This window comes from Dipodomys spectabilis, unplaced genomic scaffold, assembly GCF_019054845.1.
Source record: "Dipodomys spectabilis isolate Male_0828 unplaced genomic scaffold, ASM1905484v1 ptg000067l, whole genome shotgun sequence".
NCBI classification, from domain to species: domain Eukaryota; kingdom Metazoa; phylum Chordata; class Mammalia; order Rodentia; family Heteromyidae; genus Dipodomys; species Dipodomys spectabilis.
In genome coordinates, this window is record NW_024870744.1 from 1,577,921 (window position 1) to 1,602,724 (window position 24,804).

General features: G+C 46.1%; 1 protein-coding gene across 1 annotated transcript in view; it reads left to right on the plus strand.

Moving 5' to 3' along the window:
* The window catches only part of Garnl3 (GTPase activating Rap/RanGAP domain like 3), a 131,026-nt gene that overhangs the window by 8,080 nt on the left and 98,142 nt on the right, over positions 1–24,804 (plus strand). Inside the window, exon 2 of the mRNA XM_042681108.1 lies at positions 9,024–9,194. Within this exon, the coding sequence (XP_042537042.1) occupies positions 9,024–9,194 (171 nt within the window). The remainder of the gene's footprint in view (positions 1–9,023; positions 9,195–24,804) is intronic.

Consider the following 24,804-nt stretch of genomic DNA (forward strand, 5'->3'; position numbering starts at 1 on the left):
AAAAAAAAAAACCACAGCAAGGTTTTTGTTTTTATCTTTAATTTGGCAATGAATCACAGTGAAATAAAGAAAAAAGGGGAGTTCAGAGATTTCTTGGAAACCATTGTATCAAGGCTATGTGTGTGTGTGTGTGTGAAATGTTGCTGATTGACTACATGAAATGAAGCGCTAAAAACTGACCCTGGGTTTTAGCATCCCACAGTCATGGTAGCCTTTTGACAAGAAGTCTTAGCAGTAGTATGAGGATGGAACCCTCTAAGAGATAATGAATATAAACAAAACAACACATAGCTCTGCAGGAGTGGAAGAAAGATGACTTGAAAGTAGTCTTTTGTTTATTTTGGCCTGGGAGTTTTAGTTTTTATTTCATAAAGCTGTTTATATTGAATGAATATGATCCAGTAAAGGAGAAGGATTTCAGTGTGAGGAAAGTATGTTTTACTTGAAAAAGAGAAAATGCTCACTGGTTATAATAGCAGCCGTCCCACATTTGAAGAATAGCATGGAAGAAAGACTCGGGCCCACGTGATGTGCGGCCCTGGCTGCACCTCACACCACAGCGACCGTGAGGCGCAGTAAATCAGAGGACGCTGTACATGAAAGAAAGAACACCCCCAGCGTGCAGGGCTGCCCCGAGCTACGATGGCTTTAAAAGCAGTTAAATTTTTATTGTTGGAGATGTGAGAGCATCTGTAAGCTAGACTCCTGTTTCCCACCTATTTTAAGTTGTCGCTTTTGGATCTTAAGTTTTCAGCAGTGTGCTTGAAAATTGGCCCCAAACAATGTCGTGCACTATAGATTGTGCTCCAGAATCACAGTGACCCCAAATACCCTGCTTGTTGCCAGCTGTGTTTTTGGATGCCCTAGCACCTCTACTGCCTAGGCTGAAGTGACTAATGCTTTAAAAGGACCCTTTTAGACTCAAGAGCAACCTTCCCCACTGGTGGCAGGGCTCAAGTAGTAGAACACCAGCAGAGCAAGCAAGTCCAAACAGGCACAAGGCCCTGAGTTCAAATCCCAGTACTGCAATAATTATTACGTTAATAATCATTCAAACCACAGTACTGCAATTATTATTATTATTATAGCAGCTCAGAAAAACAAAAGTAACCCTCCTACACATTCCAATGAAAGTGCAGACCATTTTTGTTGCTTACTGGAAGTCACCCCTTGTCCCTGCTAGCAGGAATCTGTACCTGGCTCTCGCTCTGCATCAGGTCACCTCAGCCTTTAAGCTCACAGTCCCACATGTCAGGTTTTGTAAAGGGCTTCTCAATAGGAATTCATCTCAGACAACTACTTTCCCTGGTATAAGCAGAAAGGGAATTGATCCTGATATAAGCAGTTAAATGCTTACAGAGTCATCAGAAAGGCTGGGAAGCCAACGAGTGTGAGCTCCCAGGCCTGCTCAGCATTGCTGTAATCAGAGAGGAGGCTGCCACTGCACAGTAAGAAGTTAATCTGAGGTCTGGAGGCCTAGCATGTGCAAGGCCCTGGGGTTGATCCCTAGCACCAGGGGAAGAAGACAAGCAAACAAGCTGATCACTCAAGGAGCCAGAAGCTACTGCTGCCTTCAATAGCTGCAAAAACACAGTGCCAACTCTGCCTTGATCCCCAGTGTTGTCAACACTCTTCAGAGAGTTGCGGAATCAAGAGGCTGGGGCATGGATCAAGTGTAGAGCACCTGCCTACCAAGCCCAAGGCCCTGAATTAAAAGCCTAGGATTGCTCCAGCCCAACATATACATATGTGTGTGTGTGTGTGTGTGTGTGTGTGTGTGTGTGTGTGTGTGTGTGTGTGTGTGTGTGTATGTATATATATGCATAAAAGTTAGCAAAACCCTCTCTGAAAAATAATAAAATCAAGAAGGTTGGTGGAGTACCTGCCTAGCAAGTGTGAGGCCTTGAGTTAAAACCCTAATGTCTCCAAAGGAACAAGAAGCTAGCGGCTGGGAATGTGGCTTAGTGGTAGAGTGCTTGCCTTAGCATACATGAAGCCCCAGGTTTGATTCCTCAGTACTACATAAACAGAAAAGGCTGTGGCTGAAGTGGTAAAGTGCTAGCCTTAAGTGAAAAGAAGCTCAGGAACAGTGCACAGGCCTGAGTTCAAGCCCCAGGACTGGCAAAAAAAAAAAAAAAAAAAAAAAAGAACAAGAAGCTACTGGCTCCAGACTCACAGCACCTTGTCACCATATGCAAAAGCATGATAACTCCTGGTGCCCCTTTTTCCCTCTGCCTGGCTCATTTCCAAACCAGAGACTCTTGGAATTGCCTCTGTTCTGTGGCATCTACATCATGTTCTAAGTGCTAGTGTTTCAGTACGGGCAAGGAGAAGCCATCGCAGAGGGCCAGGCAGTGGCTTGCTTCAATCACAGCAAAAATCAACCTAGACCCACTGATGGAAAGCTGCTGAAACCCCAGTAAATGCTCCTGAACTTTAGGAGGCTGCCATCTTATTGGATGGAGGGGAAGTCTCAGGTGAGTAGCTGAAGTGGGCTTGCCAGAACTGTTGATGGAAGTGATCACAGAAGAGCCTGACTTTCCTGTTAGGAGCAGAGCTAGGTATCTCTAGAAGCACTGCTGGCCATTAAGTATTCCCTGTGTCGATCCGTATATCTGTGCTCTGTGTCCACCCCCTGTGGCAAGCCTGGCTTGGTCTCTTGCAGACGGGTTGTCTCAGAGGCTGCTGAAGCAGTGAGCAGGGTGCTCATCTCCTCATCACTGTTATCAAATACCTGGCAGAAGCAACTTAAAGGGGAGAATTCTTGTCTATTTTAGCTGCTGGTTTCAGAGTTGTGTCCTTGCTTGTTTGGCCCCATGTGCTTGGGCAGAGCATCATGGCAACTGGAGCATATGATGGAGGAACTACTTCATCTCATAGTGTACAGGAAGGACAACCTTCAAAGACATGTCCCATTGACCTACTTCCCTTACCTGGCCCCACCTTCTGGCTTCCACAACTTCCCAGAAGAGTTCCATCTTCTGAGCACCAGGCACTCAGTCCAATGCAAGAGCCTGTGGAAGACATCGTATATCCAAACCATAACAAGCAGCCTGACCCAAGCCACCAGTGACTTCAAGGAAGGCCCAGTGTCCCGACATGTTCTCCCTATCCTAGATGGATAGTTTGTCAACGTTTTCAGCATTCAGGTAGTCATTCATTCATTCAAACATTCCCAGGATGCCTCTGTGCACTGGACACATGCTATGAACAGGCATGGACCACTCTCCAATAAGCAAATGCATAACCAGCATGGTTTCTGTGAGTGGTCAGCGCCACATGTGGACACAGAGAGAACTGCAAATATCCACTGCCGCCCTGGCTCAGCCAGAGCCACTGCTCACTTGACAGTTGACATCACAGGCCAAAAAAGCTGAACTTGCTTGAAGACCTGTAAGAGTGTCAGCCTCTGCCAAGACCATGGTGCTGATGGGTGGGCAAGGCTCCCCAAAATCCTCATGGTTCCTCGTAGAACCACTGAATGTCAGGAATTAATGTAGGGGGCGTCTGCCTCTGGAGGAGCAGAACTGTGGTCTTGTTTCCTTATGTGCCATTTTGCTCTCCTGGGGGAGGTCTGCCTCCCAGCACTGGAGACACTGCTTGTTACCTTGCAGTTCGGTGCTGTGCTGTCTCGCCCCCCTCGTAGGCCCTCTCCAGGTCTAGCCATAACTGCTATAGCTGTGAAGAGCATCCGGAGCTCCCTGATGACCTCAGTGGAGCACTGTTGCTCCTGGAGGTCAGTCACGTTCCTCTCCACCCCCATCATGTAGACCCAGAGTGCTGAGCTTCAAGGCACATGAAGGCCTCGCAGGATTTGGCAGAAAATGGTCCTGGAGGTTGTCCTCAGCCTGACAGGAGTACCTTCTATAGAAGGTTTTCTGAAGGACCCCCTCACCTGACCACCACCGTTCCCCCAAAAGCCTTCTTCCTGCCCTGTCTAAGATCTTTGTCCCAGATTCTTTCAAAGTATGGCTGTTGTATGATTTGACCTTTTGTTCTCTTCATCCTCATGATGCTGACAATTGCATATGGGTGCCATACTAGAAGATTCTGCATGTTCATCTAGCCACTGAATCCACCTTTACTGCTTCACTAGTAATGGAACTGTCTTGACCCCTGCCCTCTTGATCTAAGCGGATTGGGGCCTCTTTCCCAGCTTGCACTGGGAGGCTACCCTCGAAAAGTGTGAATACTTCTGGAGCCAGTGGGAACAGAGCCGTCGTTACTGCCCCTGGATTTTGCCTCTGGTCCACTGAGGCTCCCTGACCCTCTAGCAAGCCTTCCCTTCATAGCCAGACAACACCACCCCCTCCGGTGTGCACACTCGAGAGCAGCTAGGCCCCTTCAGAAAAGGTCGAATCTGAAGTCTTGTAGCTCTTGGCCCTTTTGGCAGGTTCACATGCACTTTAGCTTCATATCTTTGAAGAGGTTTTAGCAGTTCAAGTGGAAGACATGCTTCCCTCAGCCTTTCCTCAGGCTGACCACCTCCTTTTTTTTTTTTTTTTTTTCAGTCATGGGCCTGAACTCTGAGCCTGGGCACTGTCCCTCAGCTCTTCAGCTCAAGGCTAGCACTCTACCACTTGAGCCACAGTGCCACTTCCGGCTTTTTTCTGCTTATGTGGTGCTAAGGAATTGAACCCAGGGCCTCATGCATGCAAGCCAAGCACTCTACCACTGAGCCACCTTCCCAGCCCATGACCAGCTCCTTCTTTTTTTTTTTTTCCCAGAACTTCTTTTTTTTTATTGCGAAAATACTGTACAGAGGGGTTACAATTACATGGGCAAGATAATGAGTACATTTCTTATCAAGCATTGTAGCCTCCTCCTTTGTTTCCCCTTCCCATCCCCCCCACCCCCCCATCCAATCCTCCTCCTCCCCTCCCCAGAACTTCTTAACTCTGATTAGAGCCCTTGAGCAAATGCTTAAGAGCATAGACTTTGGAGCTAGGAGTCTGACAATCACCCAACCATTCCCAGCTTCAGTTCCCTCCTCTTAAAACAAACAAACAAGCATTGTAATAATATCTACTCACTTTTGAGGGTTAAAGAGCTATTATTATTATTATTATTTTATTTTTGTTGGTCATGGTGCTTGAACTCTAAGCATGGATGCTGCCCCTCAGCTCTTCAGCTCAAGGCTAGTGCTCTACCTAGCGCACTCTACCATTTGAGCCACAGTGCCAGTTAAAGCTTTTTCTGTTTATGAGGAAGCGAACCCAGGGCCTCATGCATGAGAGGCAAGCACTCTACCACTGAGCCACCTTCCTAGCCCTAAAGAGCTATTATTTGTAAAAATACTTAGGACAGTTCCTAGAAAGAATAGGTGTTATATAATGGCATGCCATCAATAAATTCTGTGACACTTAGTCACATGGAGGAGCTGTGGATCTTCATGGTTGCACAGGCATGTGATATGCCTGCTCTACCCTGGAGAGGTGTTTTGCGGAGGAATAAATGGGCTCCCCAAGAGAGGGACAATGTGCTAGGTGGTTTGAGACCACTTCCGTTGGGGAAGAGTTTGAGTTTGGGTTTGGGGGATCAATCACTTCTCTTTGCTGAAAGGCAAGTGCAGAATTCCAGGGAGTGGGGTAGGTGGCTTCCTGCTGTTGGATGCTTTTCGGTCCTTGTCCTTGTCTGAGACAGCATCACTTCCAATAAGCACCTAGCCACTGTTTTACACACTTAAGAGAGAGGTTGGCCACCATACTGCCTGACTACCCGCCAGTTCCCATCCCCCAAGGTGGGTGTGATCGGGTCAGGCTTGTTCCTTCCCATTATACAGACTCCCACATCTCTTTCCACATGTGTACATGTAATTGTACCTCCAGGTCTCCTGAGTTTTGCCTAAAGTTTGGCCATTCTCTGTTAAAAACACTTTTTTTTTTTTCTTCTATTGGGCTGTTTTGGAGTTCCAAGGATTTAGGCAACTGACCACTGCCTTCTTTCTACCAAGTTCTTTACTGTTAAATGTCTTAAATACAAAATATGTCTGAAGGATTAGGAAACACCCACTTTTAAAAATGAAAGTTAAGACTAGAAAGGATAAATGAAGTGAACAGATTAAAGTTACCAGTGATGAAACAAAATCCAAGCAGAAAATGAAAGGCGAGACTTGAACAGACTCATGAAGAATTCTAGAGTGGGAGCTGGGAAGGTGGCTCAGTGGTAGAGTGCTTGCCTTGCATGCATGAGGCTCTGTGTTCAATTCCTCAGCACCACATTAGCAGAAAAGGTGGGAAGTGGCATTGTGGCTCAAGTGGTTAGAGCGCTCGCCTTGAGCTGAAGAGCTGAGAGACAGCCCAGGCCCAGAGTTCAAGCCCCACAACCAACCAAAAAAAAAAAAAAGAGAGAGAACTCTAGAGTTGTGGTAAGCAGATAAAATTAAATAGTAGAAAGGTGAGAAAGAGCTAACACTTAGATGTTGAAACAAAATCTGTATTTTAACAAAATTATGCACACTTAACACAGCTTGCTTTGCACCGCCTACCTGTCAGTTGTTTGGTGTTACCTGTGGCAAGCGGTCACCAGGCTGACAGCACATCCATCAGAGTAAAGCTGGCCTTCACAAGGCTTAGCCTCAACCTGAAGCCTTTCTTGGCTCATTGCAGATCGCTGCTCTTTCTCTTCTCCCTTATTGGGGTCTTGAGAATACTTTCTCAATAAGTCTTTTTGCATGCAAATATGATCTTTGTCATTAAAAGTCTCTAAGGTTCAGAAGAAAATGTCTCTCTAGCCTGAGCCTTACTTTATTATTTTTTTTGCTGTTTTGGTGCTGGGGCAGCAGTAAACTCTGGTGACACCGAGGTTTGGTGGCACTGAGTAAGGAACCTTGGCTCACCTATCACAATAGCCACTTGCCTTTTTTGTCTCAGGTAGAAGACAGAGCTTTAATGTCTACTTGCTGCAAAGGTAAGCAGCCTGAAGCCAGCGTAGGGGACGACTGGTTACAAGTCTAAGTCAGGCAAACAACAGGTGGCATGTAGGGCCCAGAGAGAGTGATGGGAAGAGCTGAGTTATCACTTACTAAGAGGAACCCCAAGGGGAGGTACCTAGCAAGAGAGGAGTTCTGGGCCTGCACGGCATTCCTAGAGCAGCTTGGAGTGGGCACTGCCTGTCTAATGCCAAACACATCTTGTGGTAGCATCACTTCTGGTGGCATCCAGCCTCAGCAGGGCAGCTCCCTCTGCAGATGGTACTGCCCTGACCAGCCTTGACCCACTTGGCCTTCTCTCTAGCCTGATCATAGTCTTTTAAAACCAAACAAAAAAACATTGCAAAAGAGCACCTCTTGATCAGCTGTTATCTAAGATAGCTATTTATGTTTTTGTCCTAAGGCTTGAACTCAGGGTTTTTTGCTGCTTAATTGGAGATAAGAATATCATGGACTTTCCTGCCCAGACTGGCTTCAATCTACAGTCCTCAGATCTTAGCCTCCAGAGTAGCTTGGATTACAGGCATGAGCCACTAGTGTCTGGCACGATTTTTTTTTTAAAGGAAATAAGAAAACAGTTTATTCTGAACCAAACTTGAGTGTCTAGCCAGGGGCTGGTGGCTCACGCCTGTAATCCTAGCTACTCAGGAGGCTGAGATTTGAGGATTGTGGTGCCAGCCCGGGCAGGAAAGTCCATGAAACTCTAATCTCCAAGTAACCATCAGAAAACTGGAAGTGGCTCTGTGGCTCAAATGGTAGAGCACTAGTCTTGAGCTGAAGAGCTGAGGGACAGCACCTAGGCCCAGAGTTCAAGCTCTATGACCTACCAAAAAAACCAAACAAACAAACAAAACATGAGTGTCCAAAACTTGAGAAGATGGATGCAAGTTATCCTTCACGATGTGTTGCCACTTTTTATTTTTATTTTTCCACTTCCAAGTAACAGGATTTTGTTGGTTGCTTGTCTGTCTCGTAAGGTAGAAGTGAGTGAGGACATTGCTAGACATTGCTAATTGGCTTGGAAAATCACTCCAATTGAAGGAGCAGGAATGCCTCCTGCCTAACAATACTGCAAACCTTCCTTTCCCACCTTCTTCTCTTCCCACCTTCCTCACTATGTGAGCCAAGAAAGAGCAGTAGGGTCTCAAGAATTTATTTCTTAATTGATTTCATGAATAATCCAATTTCCCACTCAGAAAGAATTTGCTGTTTATATTAGATGGGGCTGGATCCTTTTTGTCTCCCGTGTTGTCAGTCCTTGAATATTTTAGCTGGAAATTAGATGAACCGAGTATTGTGGGACAATCACAGTGATGACTATTAAATCCCACCTCCAGAAGTTCTTGACATAGCTTCCCTTACTGACTCATGACTGCCTTTTTTTCTTATGATTATTTAAATCATCATTGTACCTTTAAACCTATATTAGCCCACCTTTTCATTATGATCACAAAACACTAGAGGATGGATAAGTTTGTAAAAGAAAGTAGATTTTTGTGGCTCACAGTTCTGATCCAAAGGGTGAGGGGTTATATGGTAATGACCTTGCTGGCTGAGCCATGTGTGTGTGTGTGTGTGTGTGTGTGTGTGTTATGTATTTGAGTATGCATGTGAGCACACACTCTCTTCTAGTAAAGCCATTGGGATTCAATCATGAGGGCCAACTCATAATGACTTCATTGAATCCTGATACCCTTCCCAAGGTCCTGCCTCTAAACACCAGAATTGGCTTAATTTTCACCTTCTTGATACTGTAAAAAAGGGATTAAATCTCAACACAGGGACCCATGCAAACCATACTGAAATGATAACAAGATCCCGCTGTCTTGGCTCTGTGGGTGGTATAACTCATTGTTGAAGGGGTATCATGGGACTTGAACTGAGCTGGGGCGGTGCCTGCTCCATGCTCCTGAGCACCACTCTGCAGGCTGGTTGTAGTGCTGCCTCAGTGGGCATCTGGGTCTCAGAAGAGCCTTAGTGTCTCCTCAGTGCTTACAAAGAGGCTGCCCTTGGGGAGGGTACCAGGTCGGGCTGTGGTGGGCCTGCCTGCTTCTCCGGTTCTCAGCATCTCTCCCACCTCCTTCTGCTTCAGCACAGCGCCCCAGCCTCCAGGCCCACTGATGGAGCCGCTCACCAAAGGGTCCTGTGGGAGTCAGATGGCACAGACCCTTCTGTGGAAAGCCAAGTCATCTCTCTCCTTTGGCATCCAGCCCCTACAGACGTGGCCAACAAAAGACCCTGAACTAGAGTCCCAGGTCAACCTGTAAGTAAGTAAAAGAAGCAGCCTCTCAGCTCGGGGGGTGGTAGTGGTGGTGGTATTTCTCTTGCTGATGTCTTAGACATCTATTTAACAATATTCACTAAGTACCTACTCTGGACAGACCCTGTGTCAAGATGAGCAAATCAAATTCAGCCAGCCACTTATCAAGTTATGATTTGGGAAATATTTACAGAATGCCTTCTCTGTCAGCATACTGGCATGCAAGAGAAAATGTCTTCCTTACCCTTGATAGAGGAGCTTGACTCGTGGGGACAGCAGTTCCCCTAGCCACCGCCAGGCAGCAGTCTGCCCCTCCCAGACCCCACTGTCCCACAAAAGGCTTGCTCCAACATTTGAACTTGGAGGAAGGAATAGAAAGTTCATTTGGCTGTAGGCAGACTCTTTGCCAACAACAACAACAAAAAACACTGATAGTAAGGAAATGTATGCTTTTTTAAAATTAATTTTATTTTTTTTTGTGAACATACTGTACAGAGGGGTTACAATTACATGGGCAGGATAATGCGTACATTTCTTATCAAGCATTGCAGCCTCCTCCTTTGTTTACCCTTCACATCCCTTCCCAGCCTCCCCCCCACCCCCCCAAGGAAATGTATGCTTTTATCCAGACTTTTTATTTAGTGTCTACCATCCTTAATTCTTAACTGATTCCAGAGAAAGAAGGGTTGATTTGTTGGTAACCATTCAAAGTTCCAACAGTTGTGAGACAGGTGGATTTGGAAGGCAGATCTGCTCTTAGCTTTGCTTTCTTTGTGTTTCCTTGTTCTTTCCCATCTTTATCAATAGAGTCCTTCACACATAGAAAGTGCTGACTGAATATTTGTTAGGTGTAAGTTAAGAGTAATCAAGCAGAGATGCCAGCTGGACGTCTTCTACAACAAGGAAGGTGTGCCTAAAACAGTGGAAATGGAAAGAAGGAGCAGGACACTGAAAGATGTTGTGAGATTCTGCAAATAGGCTTATGGGCAAAGTGGAGTGTGCAGGGTTATACATTGCAGGATTACAACTGTAGCAAATATTGAAAACCATTTAATTCAATGGCTTGAGTATATAAAATATGATATAACTACACAAATAGAATACTATGTAGCCATAAGAAAGAATGCAGGAGGTTTTTGGTAGTGATATTTCCTTTGAAAGACACCAAGACACAAGTACAGTTATTCCCACTGTCATGGGGGATGGGTTCCAGGACCCTTAACCCCTGCAGATACTGAAATCCATGGATTACATAAAACAACATAGTTTGTAAATAGCCTACACATATCTGCCCACATCATCTTATGGTTACTTATACTGCCTAATACAACATAAGTGTGCTTCTGGTAGTTATTATACCATTTAGGGAATTCTGGCAAGGAAAAAAGTCTGTATGTGCTCAGCACAGATGCAATTTTTAAATGTATTTTTGATCCATGGCTGGTTGAATCTGCAGATGTGGAGCCTGTAGATACAGGGGGCTAACTGGTGTTTGCGTAAGGAAAGGGGGAAGGTGAACACACAGTTCTCCTTTGTGAGTGCATACACCATCTCTAGAGGATACACAGGAAGCAATCCAGGTTTCCCGTGGGGAGAGGAAATGGGGGGTGAGGGCAGGCAGAGGCAGCATCGTTTTGAAACAAGTGAATGTGTCATCCTTAGAAGAGTGAAATGCAGATGCACAGACACAACCTTGCAGCTTCAAAAATGATTCTGTGGAGGGAGCCTGGTGGCTGGTTAGCTGTTGACATGAGAAGGCTTAGGAGATGATTGTAACGCTGAGAGGCTGGAAAGAGTGGCAGACCTGTTAATAGTCAGGAGTGGGTCTGCTTTGGGACTTACTGTGTTTAGGGAGCTGCTTGAGTGTCCATGTACGTATGTCCACCAGTTGTAGGACTGGGGAGAAAACCGGAGCTAGAGGTTTGATGCAGAGCAGTGAGGGCCTCAGGGAGGGAGGTGACCTGAATTGCAGACAGAGCAAAGGGATCATCATCTTCAAGGCAATGTGGAATTCAGGGTGATGTGCGGGTGGCCTCTGAGGCACATGAAGAAGACTTGCTTGTTGCTCTGTGTGACCTGAAAGCAGGTGGAAGATAGACTCACTGTCTGCAAGGACATCTTGGCCCCTTTCTGGATGTTCTGGTTTCTGTTGAGGCCCTGCAGGAATAACCTCCAGGTATACTGTTTGCTCTCTCGCAGGCTCTCTCTCTCTCTCTCTCTTACCATTACTAAGAATGGTAGTCCTTTGACTATTTGAGTCTTCAGTGCTTTCCAATTTCGTATTCCACAAGGACCAGCAGCCCACTTGTGTTCTCTCCTCACTCTCTGAACAGCACAGCACTCTGTAAGGGCATGCTATAAATAGTCATCAGAGACTGGTGCTTTGTAATCAGTGCTTTTAACAAGCAGAAGGCCCTGTCCTGCCCTAAATTCACCTGAGTTGACACACATTTCTGTGAACTCTACTTTGGCCTTGGACACAAGCTGATTGTTCTTTCTGTTGGTTAACATGTTCTTAGTTTTAACATCATTGCCTCCTCTATTTCTGTTCCCTCAGTTTATCTATTAGTCCTCTTTCTAAAGAGCCATCTCCTCTCATCACCCCAGAGTACCCTGAGTTTCATGATTTCCCTTGCTTAGGAGACACTGGCTCAGTTAGTAGACCACTAGCCAATGAGCCATAGCATCAGGTGCTGAGTTTGTGTTCCTGTCTTGGGCCTAAAAAAAGAGACTCTTCCAGAGTCAGAGCTGCTCAGGGAGCAAACATTTTAGGAAATCTTTCAAAAATATAGTTCGACTTTAAAAACACTATGATCCGGGCACCTGTGGCTCACACCTGTAATCCTAGCTATTCAGGAGGCTGAGACCTGAGGATCATGGTTCAAAGCCAGGTGGGGCAGGAAAGTCCAAGAGACTCTTATCTCCAATAAACCCCACCAAAAACCAGAAGGGGCGCTGTGGCTCAAGTGGTAGAGTGCTTACCTTGAGCTGAAGAGCTGAGGGACAGTGCCCAGGCCCAGAGTTCAAGCCCCATGACCGACAAAAAACAGAAACAAAAATCAAAAAACAAACAAAAAAAAAACCACCATGAAAAAGTCAGTGTTTTTCTGGTAGCATAGGCACGCCAAGTGTGCCTAGAGGAAATTAGTGCCAGGGCCAGTGTGGAGTAGATTCCAACTAGTCCACAGACTTAGATCTAACAGAGAAATCATCTAAAATGTAGCCCAGAACCTTCTCCCTCTCCTGGGTTATCTCAAGGTGAGATTCCTTCAGTTCCACAGCATTCATTTGTATGTTTAAGACTAAATTTTTCACGTGTCGGTACTAGCTATGAAAGGATCCCAGCACGCCACTTTAGCTTAAGGATTGTTTTAAGCTGAAGGCAATTGAGGACAAAGAAACAGGGAAGCTCGGCCTCTCCCTACCCCCACCCCTGTCTACTGAACGGCGTGAGGGACGCTCCTCTCCTCTCCCACACCAAGAGAATGACTGTTTCCACTGAAGACAGAAAAAGCAGCAGGTGACTCTGCCAGACAAACCTTGCAAGCAGCCCTTGTATGCCATTGGTCGCCCCAGATTCACCTTTCCATAATTTGTGCCATGTAAACAGAAGCCCCGCCCCTTCCTATTTGTCAGCTTCCCCATAATTTATCACCCTTCGTGTGAAAGTAGCATATAAACCCCATGTGGATTTCCATTTATCTTCTGGGGATCCTCTAAACATGTAAAGTTAAAAATAGAACCTGGGCACTGGTGGCATATACCTGTAATCTTAGCTACTCAGGAGGCTGAGATCTGAGGATCATGTTTTGAAGCCAGATCAGGCAGACAAGTCTGTGAGACTATTATCCCAGATAACCACTAAAAAGCCAGACATAGAGCTGTGGCTCAAGTGGTAGAGTACTAGCATTGAGAGAAAAAAAAATCCTCAGGGACAGTGCCCAGGCTCTGAGTTCAAGCCCCAGGACTGGCACGCACGTGCACACACACACAGGATTTGTATTCCTTTAACAGGTTAACATGTCTTTTGTCAGTTATATTTGCAGGGTTCAAGTGCAGGAATTAAGAGGGTAGAAGAAAAGATTTTCTTCCTTGACAACTATGTACCCAAAGTGAGAAAATTTTAGACTATAGCAAATGCTAGCTTTTTGGTTTTCCAAGGGATTTTTTTCTTCTCTGTGTGGCTGCTCAGGTGTGCAGCATGCTGATGAGGAGTGAAGATGCACAGTGCCCCTCGTTTCAGTATTTATTGTGCTCAGACCAGACACCAGCAAGTGCTTCATGAGCTTCTTCTCATTAGGCCCCACAGGAAGGTGCCATGACTACCAGTATTTGTGGAATTAATTCATCCATCAAGCACTAGTTTACAGTTTTCAGCACTAAGACTGGTACTTCTTGCCAAAGAGCTAGGAGTAAATTATTGATGGGTTTAAATAGAGTTTAATAAATATCAGGCAATCTCTGTGCACATGGAAGTTCTCTGAACATTTTGGTTTCGTTTTATGTTATCTCTATGTGTGGGATGTCTTAGCTTTTTCTTGCTGAGCTATACTTTACATAGAATACAATGCAGGGATCTGAAGAGAATGGCTGGATGTGCTTTGACAGCTGGCATCGATCAAGTTCTCATGTCAGGAGACCCTTAAGTGTGTCACCTGTTTATTGAAGGGCACCAATCTATACACTTACCAAAGGCCAGCTTCACCGGGAACTGTCAGCTAGTGAGCTATGCTGCATGTTCACTGAGATGGCTTCCACAGCATTTTCTCTGTTTGTTCTTGTTCCTGGCATTGTATTGAAATCATCTTCTTGAGATTAACCAGAGATAACCTGCAGTATTTCTGTCTGACTCAAAAACAAAATTTCATGACTGCTTTACAGAAAGTTCCCCTCAGCCGTCAGTGGAATGTGCCCAGGGATTGTCTCTCCAGGCCTGACCTACAGAAAGAGCATTTGGTGGTCTATGTATTGATTTTGTCCTGTCCCTTCCTGAGGTACATGCTCAGTGCCTCACTCTCCTGTGCCACTTCTGTGAAGAAGACATCTAGGCCAGGTGAGGTGGCTCACACCTGTAATCCCAGCTGTGCAGGTTGCCATCAGGTGGAGGATCACTGTCCATGGCAAGCTCTGGGAAAAAGTACAGGATCCTATTTTTTTAAAAACTCAAAATGTGGGTATGTATGGGTCAAGTGATAGAGCATCTGCTTAGCAAGCACAGGACCTTGAGTTCAAAACCCAGCAAACCAGGAGCGGTGCTGTGGCTCAAGTGGTAGAGCACTAGCCTTGAGCTGAAGAGCTCAGGGACAGCGCCCAGGCCCAGAGTTCAAGCCCCATGATCGACAAAACAAAAATAAAAACAAAACAAAACAGCAAACAAAAGAAGAAACCTAGAGGACATGATGGCTCTGAGGAATTTGAAGGACTTTCCTGTACAGTAAACTTTATTTTCTGTGACTCCAAAGAGTTGGCCGTCTTGCTCGCTCGCTCCCTCATTCAACAAAACCCTCTTAAGAGCTACCTGTGTGCAGGCATTAGGTCAGACACTACAGATTCAGCCTTGACTAGAAAGAATGAGACTTCAGTTCTGATGGGAAGCAGTTGTCATTCAAATCCCTTTTGGATTCCTAGTCTTAGGGAAAGGAAGGAGAACTTTGGAGAGGACATACTTGAGGCCTATGGTAAGATGCACAGCAAGATGAAGAGAGAGACAGGAAGGCAGTGTGGCTGGAGGCCTGGAGGAGGGGGTGTGGAGCCAGACTAGACAGGTGGCCGGGGGTGTCTTAGCGATGGTGAGGAAATTAGGGGAAAATGAAAGGGTGTGGCTACAGGACCAGCTGGTGGAAATTAAACTGTGATGGATTTCAACTTGTTATAGTAAAAGAAAAAAAAAAAAACTTATTCAACAGGATGACTTGGAGGGCCTTAGGGCATAGTGGTTTCTTCTTATCACTTGTTGTGGGTGAGAGGCTGGAGAGTGATTTTTCAAGTACCCAATGGAGGATACCCTGGCACAAATAATAGGTTGAATTCTGCCTCGATCTCTAGACCTGGAAGTTTCTAGAAGTCTCTCCCTAGCTTGTGAAGGAGGCAGAGATGGGATGGCTTCCTGGAACTCTGTCGAGGAAATGCCTGTCATTGGCATCAGAGGTAGAAGGGAGCCAGCCTGCACCCGCGCCTCCGGAGCTGGCAGTGGCAGGAGCGCTGATGGGGGCGGGGACAGGGGCGGGGGTAGGAAGGATATTTTTGTTGAAATTACAGGTGCACAGATCCTACCCTAAAGATGCAAGCAGAGAGGTCTGCAGTGGGGATGAGGCATGTACATAATTGGGTGAAAAAAGTCATAAAGCAAACATGAAAGCTTTTGCAGGGAACAAGTGAGATTATATTTATGAGATGGTGGTAAAGAACTTTGCAAGTCAAAATGAAGTCCTTAATGGAAAAGATTGAAAAGAGGAACATTAGGATTTTCTACGTGCTCAAAGATACCAAGAACTCTGGAAGAAAACTTCTTGGATTAACCAAAAAAAGTGTTGGTATTGAGAATATATAAATCCTACAAATTTATTCGGACACAAATACCAATAAGAAACTAAAAAAGGGGGCTGGGAATGTGGCTTAGTAGTAGAGTGCTTGCCTAGCATTCATGAAGCCCTGGGTTTAATTCCTCAGTACCACATACACAGAAAAAGACAGAAATGGTATTGTAGCTCAAGTGATAAAGCACTAGCCTTGAGCAAAAGAAGCCCAGGGACAGTGCTATGTGTAAGGAAGAGGTAGGAAGTTTGCTGTGTTAAGGCTAGCTCCAAGCAAAAGGGAGAGAACCTATCCAAAAACTAATGCAAAAAGAGCTAGAGGCATGGTTTTAGTAGAGTACTTGCCTAACAAGTGCAATGCCCTAAGTTCAAACCTCAGTACTGCTAACAGCTAACTTGTATAGACAAGTTAGAAACCAAAGGAATATCCAAGAACAGAGGAACCATTGGGACACTGTCCATGTGGTAGTGAATGAGGGCTATAGGTGTCACCAGGCACAACGTCAGAGCATGTTGCTCTACCAAAGAAGCTAGTGACAGGAAGATATGTGTGCTGGGGTTCGTCTGTGGGAAACCAAGGCGTGCTGAGCAGTGCAGCATAGCATTTCTGAGTGTGTAGATAGTAGACATATGAGCACATGGTGACTGAAAACGGCAGGGAGAGGTACACAGGCATTTCTGCCATCGTGCTGATCATTACTTTATTTGGTATCATTTGTTGTGAAATACCTCTTTATTTTTGTGGATGTACTGTTATTTGAACTCAGGACCTCATGCTTGCTAAGCAGGCATGCTGCCACTGGAGCTACTCTGCCAGCTCCTGTTCTGCATTGGTTACTGTTGAAATAGTGTCTCCTTTTATACCCAGGCTGACCTAGACTGCGCTTCCCCTACTTGTGCTTCCCTGAGTCACTGGGATGACTGGTGTGGATCACAATAGCCAGCCATTGTGCATCCCCTGCCATTTGGGATGACAGGTGTGCACATTGCACCTAGCCATTCCCCAGCTTTTTCTTCCCAGGCTATCCTCAAACCATGATCCTCACATTCTTAGCTTCCCAAGTATTGGAGATAATAGGCCTGAGCCCCTGTACGCAGCTTTGAAACCTTTCTTAACCCAAACTAGAAAAGGGTATGAGTGATTCTGATCTGGAGTTGAGTTTGAGAACTAACGTGTAGAATCAGTGCCTCTCAGATGTCAGTGTTCAGCATGCCTGGTAGGTCTGATTAGGATGCAGGTTCTGGGTCCCGAGGGACCTTCCGGCCTGTGTATCTAAACCAGCTCAGCTCCAAGCACCATACACACGTAGGTGCTCCCCCAGCTAATGCGTCTGGGTACAGTTAGGAACCATCTGTGAGAACTTCTAGAACCTGGGGAGACAGGCTTTGGAGGGATTTCCCCAAAAAAGTTGAGCTCAGGTGGTTAAGGGACATGTGTAGCACCGGACAGCACATTTCTTTCTTTTTTTTTTTTTTTTTGGGGGGGGGGGTCGGGTCGTGGGGCCTGAACTCTGGGCCTAGGCGCTGTCCCTCAGCTCTTCAGCTCAAGGCTAGCGCTCTACCATTTGAGCCACAGCACCACTTCCAGCTTTTTTCTTTTCGCTTATATGGTGCTGAGGAATCGAACCCAGGGCCTCATGCATGCAAGGCAAGCGCTCGACCACTGAGCCACCTTCCCAGCCCCAAGGACAGCACATTTCTATTTAACCCTTTTTGGTCCTGCATTTACAGATCCCGTGGAGCAGTGCTTCCCAAAGCAAACAACACTGGGTTGCAAAGCCTTGCACATCTAACCTAGCAGGAAAGGAGAAGAGTTGGGAAGGAGGGAGGCAGCAGTGAGACTTCCACTTTTCTTTAGGTGATGCCTCCTGGGTGTCCAGATGGTGGGAAAGTGTGGACTCAGATTTCGTGGGTATTGGAAATGCTGCTATACAATTGACCAGACTTGCTGTGGACAGATGTGCTTTCTCTTCTTATTCCTGAGAAGTCCTGCAGACTTTTTCATATTCTCTGTGCTCTCTATGAGGTCAGAAACTGTGTGTCTCAGGTTCAACACCTGGCATACTGCCTGGCTCCTTGTAGATGGTCAGTAACTGCTCATTGAATGACTAAAAGAGTTTTGACTCAGATGTGGACTTTTTCTGGGTGGTACTGGGGACCGAACTTAGGGCCTTGCACTCACTCAGCTTGCTTGCTCAGATGGCACTTCACTACTTGAGCCATTCTTCCAGCTCTGCTCTTTGCGGATTATTATTGGGATTAAACCTCACAGACTTTCTGCCCAAGTTGGCTTCAAACCACAATCCTCCAGATTTCAGCTTACTGAATGGCTAGGATTATAAGTGTGAGCCAAGTAGCACCCAGCAACATAGACTTTTTATTTAAACTTAAGATCATTTTTGAGACAGTCTTATTATGTTACCCAGCCTGGCCTAGAACTCCTGGGCTCAAGTAACCTTCCTGCCTCAATCTCCCAAGTATCTGTATAGGTGTACATTACTGTACCTGGCTTTTAATTAAATTTTCTATGTTGACATAACCATGGATTCATATGTAGTTATAAGAAATAACACAGAGAAGAGTTTAGGCATAGCTGGAGTGACAGGACACTAGCAAGCCAGGGCCCTTGAGTCAGTGCCACAAGCAAAAGACAGGTGAGGACTATAGGAAGGAAGAGTCTACATACCTTTCAGGGGTTCTTTTTTTAACTACAGTGCAGTCTTCCAACCAGGAAATGGACTCTGAAAGGATTCACCAATCTTATTTCAGTTTCCCCAGTTTTCATGCAGTTTGATCTCATCTGTAGATTGCGTGTCCACCAGCACAGACAAGCAGCGCACCAGCTCCATCCCCACAGGGCTTTTCCTCTTGCCCCATTATGACCTCCAGAGCCCCTTCCCGCTATCATTTGCCATCTCAAGAGTGTTATGTAAGTGGATACCTATTGGATGTAGCCTTTGGGGGGTCAGTCTGCACTTAGTGTTGTTCCCTGGAGATAGTGTCCACATGGCTGTGGACAGCAGTTGTGTGTTCTTTTTGATTGCTGAGTAGCAGTCCATAGTGTGAGTGTTTAATTCTTGGCATTTGATAGAACATCTGGATTGCTTCCAGTTTGGCCTATTATGAATATAAACCCACTATGAACATTTTTACACAGGTTTTTTGTGGCATAATGTTTTCATTTCTCTGACCAATTACCACCGTAACTGCATGTTTGGTTTGATAAGCAACTGCCTTTTTCTGTTCCCTTGTGCATTGTAGAAGCAGTCTACTCCACCTCTGAAGTTTGCAATGATCACCACTTCTTATATTAGAGCAGCTATTCCTGGGATCCAGTAGACTCATTAGTGAAGGAAACCTTGTAGCAGACACTATAGACCACTAACCTATCAAGAGAACCAGCACTTCCTCACAAACCTAGTGGGCACATGATTGCCATGGGAGAAATGTAATGCATAATGTTAGAGAGAAGAGGCCTAAAATGAGAGAGATAACTGACCAATGGCAAAGCTAGCATCTAGTGCACCCGCAGGCAGCCAGAATATATAAGGAGAGGGGAGGATGTGGCAGGGATAGGAGAGGGGTGGGCACACCTGGACTGGGAGCAAAGGAGAGCAGAGGTAAGCATTTGTTCCTGATTAATTTATTGGCAGTTATTTATTGAGCAGTCTGTGATGACAGGCACTCAGATCCATGCATGTTACAGATAAGGAAATGGGTTCCCACTGGGTCACAGAGGCAGTGAGTGGCAAGACTGAAGCTCCAATCCAGCACTGTCTGAACACTTTGTGGTTAGTGCATCTTGCTAAGGAAGGCTAAGCAAACTGTGTCCCTTGAAACACAGCAGGGAGACAGAGAGCTGTCTGGAGAGTTCTAAGAATTGAAGGGCTCTGGTTTCCTGGATCCTTCATGCTAGAAATCTTCCTGCTTCCTTCCAACTTTCTAGTGTCTTCCATGCCTTCCAAAGAGAACAGAATTCCTCCATGTCATCATTGGTAATTAATGTTAGGTTACATCTCTGTTTTTTGGTGTCACTTGATACCTCATCAGAAAGCAAGACAACTAGTCTTTTATGTGGCACTAGCTATTCTGTGCTTGCTGCTAGCACACCCTGGACTCCCTCCAATTCACAACCTGGAGTCAGGCAAATGTGCAGTTACAAAGCTTTCTGGCCTTCCATGGAGGATCCCTTCCTTCTATCTCCTGCCACCTGCTTGCCGGGCCTGGGGCACTGCTGGGCCCTTAACACTGGGTCCCTGGGATAGGCTTCAGATTCCTGGTGTCTCTCTCAGTTCTCTCTGCTGCTCCTGGAAGAATCCTCATTGCCACCGCTGCCCTTCACCCTTCCACTAGGGCAAAGTCATCGAGGCCTTGCTGGTGGGGTCTGGCCAGTTGTGAAGGTCCACCTTGGTCCCAGGCCAGCTGGGAGAAGGCCCAAATCACTGAGTTGGGCTTCCAGGTAGGGACTGCCTGATTCCCTTGTTTTCTGAATCGGGTTCAAGAGCTTTGACTTTTAGAGGGTGTTATCCTGTTTTCCAGGAAGCTGACTTATATCATGGCAATTTGTCCAGCCTCTGCCTAGAGCTGGGACACTTTGTTTCCGTCCTAGGCCATATGTAGAGATTTAACACAGAGGTCTTCCGCTCTGTGCGTGCTTGCAAAGCATGAGCTAACATCCTCACACATTAATTTGCTAAACCAGAAGGTTTCTATTTAGAGCCTGGACCGCATGGCAAGTGGGGAGCTGGAAGCTCCCAGTTCCCGCCGGCACCTGCCTGCTTTGGGCGCTGCAATCTTGCCAGATTTCACTGTCTCTCTTCCTGTCATGGCAACGGTGGGTCCTGAGTGTTTTCTAGGTGAGGTCATCCTGCTAGACCAACACCCGTAGGAGGAGAGGTGACACTGAAGTTTCTGGAAGCTCTGTGTCAGGAAGCCTGCTGCTTGGTCCCTGGTTGTCCTTACTGTTGTAGGAGGGAGAAGGGGCGTTCTAAACCCCAGAAAGTTAGTAGTTATTTATTCTATACTCCCTCTCCTCCTACCTCTCTCTGAAAAAACATGAGAGGAAATCATATTAATACTAGGAACTGTAATCCAAAGCTAACCCTCAGTCGTTTCCATGTACTAGACATTATGCTTAGGACTTTGCTTCTTTCTAATCAAATGAAGTTGGTGGTGTTTTCAGCCATAGCTGGGAGATGCGGCTAAGAACCCGCACTGATGGCTGAAGCCATGGTCTAAAGGAGGACACCGGGCGTCTGCCAGCGACAGCACCCTTGGCTGAGGACTTAAGGCCTCCTTCTTCCTTACACAAGCACTGCAGGGAGGCTCACGGATTCCTTGGAGATTCCAGAGCCATCTGGAAGAGCAGTATTTTTCAGAGCATCATCTGCAGGCCACCTGCATCAGAATTCCCTGGCTGCTGGTGGGGACCACAGATGTCCCTTAGAGGGGGCAGTCAAGGAACCTGCATTCTTACAAGGCTCCCTCAGCCAGTGTGATGGAGTCAAAAGTCTGAAAATCACCACTGTGTTATGTGAGTGTATTTTCACCAACAAATCCATTACAAATAGGCCAGAGACCCACTCTCCACACTGAGAACAATCATTTCTTTTCTACAAAGCACAAGCATAAGCTGGAACTCTTGGAGCCTGCCTGTAACCCCAGCCCTGGGGAGGCCAAGCAGGATGCTTGCAGGTTGAAGGCCCAGCCTGAGCTACATAGCAGGACTCTGTCTCAAAAAGAATAACCCCTCTACCCCCCTAACACACACACACACACATACACACACACACACTGCCAGTCAGATCACTTGGGGTTTACTCTGTCTCAAAAAGAATAACCTCCCTGCCCCCCTAACACACACACACACACACACACACACACACACACACACACACACACACACACACACACACACACACACACACACACACACACACACACACACACACACACACACACACACACACTGCCAGTCAGATCACTTGGGGTTTGTGGTCTGTCAAATGTCTGTAGGCACCCATCAAGTAGAACAGTGCAAAAGCAGCCACAGACATCATAAACAGTGGTGTGCTGTTTCACAACAGGCAGAGTGGGCTGGCTTGAGCCTTGGCCTGCCATCTTCTGACACCATTATATCCCTGTGGAGTTACATCCTGCTCCAGGCACCCTGACAGCCCCTCCTGTGGAAGCGGTTCTCACAGTACCTTCTGGTCCCTATGGAGAGCGGCTGTAACAGATAAACCTTCAAACAATGCCAGTTATTTCTCCCTCATAGCTCAACCCGTGGAGGGAATTTCTAGTTGGCCATGTGGCCATTTAAGACCAGGGCTTTTTTTTCTTGTTACGATTCCACCCCTCTTGGTCCTCCGAATCCCTCTGTTCATCAGTATGAAGAGGGAAGACACCACAAATTAATTATTCCAGGGAATTTTTCCTAGATAGAGAAGAAGTACCAGATCACACTGTCTGCACGTCAACAGTCAGAACACTTTATTCTTGTTTGGGTTTCTCAATTCCTTGGGGCCCTTGGTCCCTGGAGGCTCTCCATTCTCATCTATCTTTGTTTGAATCCCATTTAGCTTTCACCATAGCTTCTCTCTTCTTGGTAAAAACAGCAACAACAAAAACCCAGACCTTGGGAAGATTAGCCAATAGGAACTAATACAGGCCTTCACTCTGTTTCTGTCTGGCCCCTTTCCTAAGGACTACAGCCATGGAAGATACGGCGGGTGTGACTTTCATCAACAATTTTACTGCTCTGTAATATAGAGGACCACTTTTCCAGGTTCCTTGACAGCTCCTTCCTGACCACTGACCTTGTGCCAGGTATTTTAGGGAGGTGCTGTAATTGCACCAGACCAGACACCGCCTTTGTTTTGAGTTCAGCTATAAGTAAATTGTCATCTGTGATTCTCTGAAATGGTCTTCCACATGGTCATGCAGAGACCCAGGTTTCTTCCTCCTTGAAGCTCTGTCTGCCTGGGGGTCTTAAGAGTCTGTCCATCTGGGTGGCCTCCCAGGGGATATTCTGTACAGGTTGTCTTAGCTAAGGCTCAGTTAAGTCAGAGTTACCAGCAAAGATAATCCAATAGTGCTAGGATTACTCATGGCCAGGCCTACCTATATGGAACAACTAGAGACCAGTGGCTGGACAGGGAGGACGCTAGCAGGCAGCCTGCCCTGGTTCTTCCAATGGATGCTGTCAGAAATGAGCTTAGGGGACCTGGCAGATGGGCACGTGCGTTGATGAACACAGCATTTGTTATACTTTCCCTGTGTCAGGCAGTGGACTAGACATGGACTGGAAGAAGAAGCTCCGTATGGAGCCCCGGACCACCCCACTCCCCACTTGCACTGGATCTCTGGAGGGAGGGCTTTTTGACATAGTTGCTTTGAGAGCCTCCTGCAGCCCAAGAAATGCAATGGTGGGAGCCAGCAGCAAGCTCTCTCTGCAAAGTACTGGCTGAAATTAGATCAGAGGGGAGAGGGCAGCAGGCATTCTCATTCTGGGGCCTTTTCAGTTGTTTTCATGGCATACTGTTTTTCCTCTGAGGTGTCTAGGGAGGTGGTTGATCTGCAAATAGAGGGCTGTCGTGTTGGCACTTGCTTCTGACTGGTGGTACCATATTTAGAGTCCTCTCTGAGATGCGGAGAACAGTTCAGTGAGGGGCCAGAGCCTTCCCTTTCCCTGTCTCCAGCCTTCAAATCTGAACTGCGGCCAGCATTGATGGCATCAAGGGCCTGGCTGAACCCAGCCATGGGGTAAGGTCTGGGCAGACAGAGCGTCCACTCTGCCCAGCCTCTGTCCAGGCACAGGTACTCCTCTTGTGGGAAGCCACCATCTGTTGGTGTCTCAGGCCTCTGTGGAAGGATCTTAGCACTGAAACGAGGGGCAATGGCAGTGCCTCCAGGAGGGTTTCAAATTGAGCAGAGGGGCTGAATTTAAAAGACCAGGCTAGAACACGGAGGGCAGTTTTTAAATTCTGTTTTGGACATTTGATTTGGGGAGGAAATCATTTCACTAGGAGAAACAGGGAGATTACCCAGGTGAGATCCAGGAGCCCCTTCCAAACTGTCTTCATTGGTTTGCTACATGTTTTCAGCCAAGGGAATGAGGAGGACAAAAGGTTAAATCTCTCCTATAAAATTAATTCAGCCATCTCTCTGAAATGGTGGAGGCAGAATACCATTAGACTCTCTAATCACATTTCTCCCATGCTGTCTTTCTTGGAGCCTATCAAACAGCGTCCTGAGAGAGAGTCAGTTCTGTGGATGCTAAACATCACAGTCAGTCTCTTTCTGAATGTGCAGAGGGCCGTAATGTAGAAAATGTAGCTACCTTGTAAGGAAGGATGAAAAGGTACTGAGTGCACCTGTCTCTGCATGTTCTATTTCAAATATTTTTAATATATGAAACATGTAATTCCTGTGCGGTTTTCTTTGCGGTTTTATTAGAGTTGTTTGCATGGCATATTAGAACCAAACTTATCTAAACGTGTTTTGTGGATCTCTGTTGGCTTCATGAGTATTGCTTGGGGTCTTAAATATACAAACTAGCCAATAAGAAATGTGCCTTTTGAGGATGTAGCTGTGCATTCCAGATGCAAATGCAGTAACACTTTTGCCTGTTCTAATTGCTCTTTAACAACGCATGTGAGTTTTCTTATCTGAATTAAGCCTGTTTAGGTGGGGAGGGAGCAGAGGGTGGAAAGTATTAGCTGCTGCTATATTAAAAAAATATGCTCGGATGATAGATTTTTTTTTTTTAGCTAGTTAGTCTGTTAGTCCTGGTCTTTTAAAATATTGGCACACAAGAAAATGTTAAAGATGGGGGCAGGAAGCAGGGCCTATGGGGATTTTGGAGTTCTGTCTTCTCCTTAAAATATATCATTAAATGACACTGGATATTTTTATGTCGCATATTTGGGACAAAGAAGCTCTCTTAAGCAAAAGATAATTACAAGATCTGGTTCAGCAGCTTTGTGCCTTGCCTCAAGTTACTGCAGGCTTCCATTCCCTTTGCTATTATAGAAATGAAATTATAAACCACCAGTAGCCTTGGAAATTTCAATTGATTG